Source organism: Oryzias melastigma, linkage group LG5 (assembly GCF_002922805.2).
Source record: "Oryzias melastigma strain HK-1 linkage group LG5, ASM292280v2, whole genome shotgun sequence".
Lineage (NCBI taxonomy): Eukaryota > Metazoa > Chordata > Actinopteri > Beloniformes > Adrianichthyidae > Oryzias > Oryzias melastigma.
Genome location: NC_050516.1, coordinates 19,299,782 through 19,306,280, shown reverse-complemented (window position 1 = coordinate 19,306,280; position 6,499 = coordinate 19,299,782). Strand labels below are relative to the sequence as shown.

General features: G+C 36.8%; 1 protein-coding gene across 10 annotated transcripts in view; it reads left to right on the top strand.

Moving 5' to 3' along the window:
- The window catches only part of si:dkey-166d12.2 (rap1 GTPase-activating protein 1), a 121,854-nt gene that overhangs the window by 91,273 nt on the left and 24,082 nt on the right, over positions 1-6,499 (top strand). For 2 of the 10 annotated variants that reach the window (XR_002918961.2, XM_036211974.1), the window contains exons 1-2: positions 2,802-4,179; positions 5,564-5,599. The exons of 2 other annotated variants lie outside the window; for them this stretch is intronic. Coding sequence is in view for 3 of the 8 variants with exons in the window: in XM_036211974.1 (XP_036067867.1) it covers positions 4,084-4,179; positions 5,564-5,599 (132 nt within the window). In the remaining 5 variants the exon portion in view is untranslated. Of the gene's footprint in view, positions 1-2,783; positions 4,180-5,563; positions 5,600-6,499 lie in introns of those variants that run through there. 6 more of the 10 variants (XR_004947897.1, XR_004947896.1, XM_036211975.1 and 3 more) reach the window with 5 other exon arrangements.

Here is a 6,499-nt window from a genome sequence, read left to right as displayed (position 1 = left end):
TCAAAACGATATGTACTAAATTAGATGTGCTTTACAGGTAATGTCCTGACTGAGTGTCATTTCAGCACATTTTCAGCAGTTTCTGAGAATATTCTGTAGCTAAGCACACATAAAATGAAATCTTAGTAAGTGGCTGAATATGTAGTAGTTTAGCCCTTCAGTGCTTCTGTATCTGAACTTTTACTGTTGTACTTTTGTAAGGTATGTTGGTATTTTACTGCCATTAAGGCTTATCAGGCAAATAATAAAAAAAAAATACTTCACAGAGTACATTAAAAGTATTTTTTAAAGTTAAACTACATTAAATAAATACATTTATGAATACATTTTGAAATTAAAATTTAGATTAATAAATAAATAGAAATTGTAATATTTATCATATATATAATTTATATAATATTTAAGATGATTCACGTTTTAGAGATTTATTTCAATTCCGAGAGGGATTAAACAAAACATAAAGTACTTACACTTAGTATTTAATCTAGTATTTAAATACTACTTTTAGATTCAATTTTCAAGTTTACATATACATGTGTAATTCTACATTTATATTTAGATTTATTTTTTTGATTTAATTAAAATTTCAAATTTATTATATAACTTTTACATTCTTAAATTATGATTACATATTTGCTGTGTACTTATATTTGATATTTATGGTTACCTTTACTGACAATTTTAAAACTTTATTTGCAAAACTTTTTTTTACGTAAATGGGATTAAAATGTGACAAATACTGTCTAAATCTGATAAAACTGTCATCTAAACCAGTTAAACTTTAACAACCAAAGTCGCTGTTTTTGTTACCATTCATCACATTTACTTATGACACTTTAAGAGCAATGCAGCAATTTTTTACTTAAAATTAATAGAAAAATTCTATAGCTTGTGCAAAAATGTTATTTTTGAAAAAAAAATGTAACATTAATATTACATGTTTTACCTGTAGTTTTAGTGTCATGGGGTTTCCGTAGCCTCTTACTACATCACAAATGGGGGTAAAACACTTCCTAAAAAGCTTTCTTCGAAATTATGTAATTGCACATAAGGCGTTGACAACCAGTTAAAGAAAGGATGTTGAATAAAAGCACGAACTGTCCAGAAGGACACTGTAAATGTATGATACTAAATATAAAAATATATGTTTTTTTTTTTTTTGTTTTGTTTTTTTCAAAACTGATTCAGCTAGAAAAATGTAAATGAAAAATCTAATGTCAACTTTTTTGCTAGATTTTGTTCAAGGAGTTGCTCATTAAACAGACAAATTTAAATTGATTCATCTGGTTGAGAAACAGAGCTTTTGTATGAGTTTTATTTTTTATTTTAATTTGAGGAGTTTATGCTGGAGTTTGAACTTGAGGATGCAGTATACTCAGCATCAATAGAGAACCTTCAGGAAAGTAATCAAATTATAATTTTGAATAGAAATGTGTTTGTGAAAAATTAAAGTTTTGTAAAAAAAACTGTACTGATTGGTACATCTACAGTACATCTAAAGTTTCCAAAATTACATATCAGATATGTTAAGAGGGTCTTTAAATGCTGTTTATAGCCAATAATCTTAATTTTAATAAATCTGAGGCAGAACATTTCCCTGAATAGTATTGTTTGCGGTCATATTGAGCAGGTAATCACCTGGTAAGTCGCATGTTTGTGGGCGGAGACATTTGTTAATTTATTTATTTGTGATTATAGCTCACCTGTTGATTTTGTACCTGTAAGTTGGGGAGAGGGTGAGCTGGGTTGCCACATTTTTATTGATTTTTTGTTGCTTTTTGCCAATTTTTGTGCTTTTTTTTCCCTTTTGCTTACAAAATGCCAGAGCCATCCTAAGTTGATTTAATTACCTTTTTTTTAATTAATAAAAGGCTTAAAGCATGACCTAATTTAAGTCTGTTGTTTAGTGCGTCACACAGCAGCCAGACCCAGGGTCAGTCTTTCAGTGAGTTTTGATTTTTTTTGTTATAGTCGCTACACTTATTTAACAAAAGAATTACAATATTTAAAGAAAAAGTATCAGGATTGTTCTCAATATTGATATTGACGATACTAGCCCTGTAATTACTTGGTATCGCATGGATACCCAAATTCCCAGTATTGTCCACCTGTAATAGAAAGTTAATGTTTTTTTTTTGTCACATAAAGCTTGTCTCACTTTCACTCTTCTTTATAAGTAATTGGGATGGGTGCTTCAGTGTAGCCCAGAAGATCAACAGTAGCCAAGACTTAAAAAAAAAAAAAGATATTTAATCAGCTTATGTGTAGATACTGCTAAATCCTTTCATTCTCTGACTCCCTTAGTGTCACACAAACTGAAACATGATCACCTTCAAAGGTTTATGTTGTGAAGTCCAGGAAAGCCGTCCACGACATGCAGTTATTAGAAGTTTTTGTACTTGTTATCTCTCTCCATTAGCTCACCAAACACGTCAGTGAGTAAAATCAAGCCCAATTGTTCAACAGCATGCTGACTGTCCCTAACAGCTCAAGCTGAAACGTCGCACTCAGCAGTGTAGCTTTGTAATCAGTATGCTTTACAGCTGAAACAATGGTGGCTCTCGTTGTGTGAAACCGGCAATTAATGCCTCCCACTTATTTGCAGCCATAAAATGGCAACACTTGCTTCTCATTAAAGTATATAATTAGCATAGTTTTGTTTCCAGAAATAGCCTAAGATGCAAGTTTGGCATTCAGCTAAAGCCTGTCCGGACGTGAACAAAAGGCTCTGCAGTAATGAAAGTTAAACCTCAGTTTGAGTTTAAGTGCTCGGTCCATTTCTTGTGCAGAGTCACACCACTGCAAATCACAGATTGTGCTTTTTATCTCAACTACGTATCTTCTTGCTCTTGTGCAAAACTGTTTTCCTCCAGGGAAATCAATGTAGGCTGTTTGTTTTCAATTGCCAAATGAAAAAATGCTGAACGTAACACATCTATCCTGATCTATCCTCCTGAAAGCTCCCTTTCCTAAAGTAGGTCAGTGGTGGTAACTGATGTTAAAGGAATGTCTAGTGATGGATAGATTTTTAAAAAAAGCTCTGCTGTTGAAGAAAAACACCCTCTCTTTCATCCCACGCTGCCTCCCATGTCTTTTATTAATTTATCCGTTCCTCCACTGCCTCTTCCTTCCTCGTGTGCTTGTATCATTCTTGACAACGCACAGATGACTTTCATAGGTGTTGAGGTGGGCCACCATCATACTTTTTAATATCTGCTATGTGAAATTAGGCTTCGCTTGTTCTCACTCGCAAGATCTCCCCTGGCGAAAGTCAAACTCATCGAGGTTTCTCATTGCTGTTTTATTTAAAAGGACACCGTTCTGTGAAGAATTGTTAATGAATTTCTGCACAATCCCCTCCATTTTTTTACTTTCTTTTCACCCAGTTTGTGTTTCCAAAGAACCGGCGGTTAAAGGGAAGTTGCAAAAAAAATATGTTTGGGGTTGTATGAAAATAGCATCGTATAACAAGCTGCTCCTAATCAGCAGGTTTGATCTGTGGCAGCGCTCGCATTTTCTGGCCCACTTCTTAACGTGTGCCATGGAGTAGATGCTGCAGTATTTTTGGGTCTGTCGACAATGATTTCAGCAGAAGAAATTCCCAGAAGTGTTTTGAGAAGTCTCTGTGAGGGAGACGTGGGAAACAAAAAATTAAAGAGAAGGGGAAGTGGATAGTCTAATGTGAGACAAAAGAAAAAGAAAAAAAGCAGAAGTGTGTATTTTCTCTTGTGTCCCCATAAAAGGGTGTGTGTGCGATTGCATCAAAAAGAGAAGATAGCTGTGAAGTGCAGGGAGGGGAGCAACACTGTACCTCCTTCATCCTGTTTCCTGCAGAACAGCTGTGTGTTAACGGGAAGGGGGTGGCGGATTAGGGGTTATTTAAAAAAAAAAAAAGAAGATGAACACATGATCTCACTTTAAACATAGTCGTGTGCAGTCTGATGGACAGCTATCAAGTTTTCTCTGTGAGTTTACTGCCTGAGTGTCAAGTGTCACTGTCAATCTCGCTTTTGTCCGTGCGGCTGACGGTGACATCAACACCCTCGCTGGTGTCAGCTCGCCTGTATCTGTGCTTGTGGAAAGATGACTGAGCTCAGGATGTTGAAAAACGCTCTATTGGATGGACTTATCGTTGGTCCATACAGTAAGCCTTTTCGCAAGAGACGGTGCTTCAGTGATGTAAGTATTTTATTAGCTAGCTTAAAGAATACTTGTAAAATATGGTTTTCCTTTGGAGATGCATCTATAAATCTTGAGTTCATAAGGTCGGTGTTTGTGGTTTTCTGGTCTAATCTTGCAGGTTAGTCCTCCTTTTCAACAGTTTTCTGATGTTTTTCTGAAGCCACAGGGCCAGTAGCCCTTTCAATGCCATATGCTGCTTTTATTTTCACATCCACAATAGACTGAGGCTACACCTTTGGCATTGCAAGGTCAGCTGTGCCTTTATGTAGAAGGTGCACACATTAGCCAAAAAGTACGTCTAAACTTGTGGCGAATGCTTAAATGAAAGGTGACAGCCCTGCCTCAAGTTTTATTTATTTATTTTTTTAAAAAGGGAAGAAGTCCAGTTTTCTGTTTGGCCTGACTGACTGAGAATCTGCACAGACATTCTAATACATGCACGTGGAAAGGTTGATATGCATGTGTTTGCTCTCCGGTGGTTGTGTGTGCATATGTGTTTTTGAGAGCCTGCAGGGCCCCTCAGTAAATTTAAGCCGTCATGTGGAAACATCAACTTGGCACAGCAGTCCACTTGTGTTACATGGTGAACCGATGACGCGCCCCACTACGTGCACTGTTGTCAGGGTTGTAGTAGTACTCCATCGCAGGTTAAAGATGCTTAAAGTCCTGCGTGTGGCCTCTGCAGATCACGGGGTCATCCCTCAGGGCGTTTCCTCTCACTTAAACCGACACCGTTGTCTCTGCTAATTGAACAAACATCGCAAAAAGATGAATTCTCTGAAGAAGTTTTAGTAAAGGTGTAATTAATGCCCTTCAATTAGACTTTTAAGCTTTGTATCACACTAACACGATTACAAAACTGTGAGATTTCCCCACAAATGAAATGAAACTCTGCTGCCAGACTTTATGTCTTAATTAAACTTCCACTCTTTTGGATTTTTATCTGCCCATTTTTTGGCAGTTGTTAAAGTTAAATTTAGGATTACATCACAGTTATTAAAATGGAAATGTGTTTCCCAGATAATTCAGCTTCCTCACACTTAGATGAACAATTGGTTTTAGCAACAGAGAAGCACCGCGGTGCTTTGAGGCTCATTTCCATCCCAAAAGAGATACCTCTTTACAGTTTGTCTCCAATCTTCATGGAAGCGGTGAGGGCAGTCCTAGAGCTTAAGTGAGACTGAGAGATCAGTGTCAAAGAGGGGAGAGGAATCCTGTGGAGAATGTTTAGAAGGATGGGAGACTCCTAAAGAAGGTTCTTGTGAGCTTTTTGATTTTTTTTTTCAACATGAAGTTTGGACTTTCAGAATAAAAAAAAAACACTAACAAAGCTTACTCATAATTAAATTTTATTTTTGGATCTGTCACCTCTCTTCACCAGACGTCAGACCTGTTTGCCATGATCGAGAGGATGCAGGTACTGTAAAGTCTATTTCCACCGCTTGACCTTAATCTGCATCTCCATGGAATTTAATCAGAATGACTTCTGATTTTTTTTTTTCTCCTTCTCCAATTATTTCTTTTATTTTACGTCCGCAATTCCTCTAGTTTTTCCTGCAGTGTTTGTGTGCTTAGACACAGCCAACACATCCATACATTTGTCTTAATATCTAAATATCTTTATTATTTCTTTGTTATCTGCTGCTTTTAACTGTCTCCTGCTCATGCATCAGAGCTTAGATGCTGAGCAGACCCATTGTGCTTCTCTTTCAAGGCTGGTTGGTGTATGGGTCAGCACCACGTGTGTTTTTCTAAATGCTTAATTTGACCCTATGTAAAACCGTTCTTTGTTATCTTGCTGGTGTTGTTCTTCTGCATTCTGACCGTATAAAACAGCTTTATTACATGTTGTTCTTAAGACTTCCAGACTAAACTATGTCCACATATGTGATCTTATATGACCTTTGGCACACTAAAGAACAAATTATTTATGAAATATCAGTTATTTTCGTGAGTTAATTTTCCTACCTGGAGGTAAGACACCTCGATGTCCGAGGTACCGCCTTTTGCTCCATGTGGGTGCTGCCCATTTCATGACATCATCCTACAGCTGGCCTCGGCAACGTGTCTGTGTTTTTTGCCCACAAAAGCAAACAACATCTGACATATGGAAAAATGGATGTGTACATTTTGCATTTAAAATGAAAGTGTTTTGCCGATAAAGAAAATGTGTGCTTGTGTTTGCCTGGGGAGCTGCTCTCACTTGTCTGCATCACAATGTGAGGACCCACTCGTTGTTGTGGGTTGGGAAGGGTTGGTGCTCAGAGCGAGGGGTTTTAGAGGAATGCCAAGAGATGAATGAATGGAGCAAAATTCT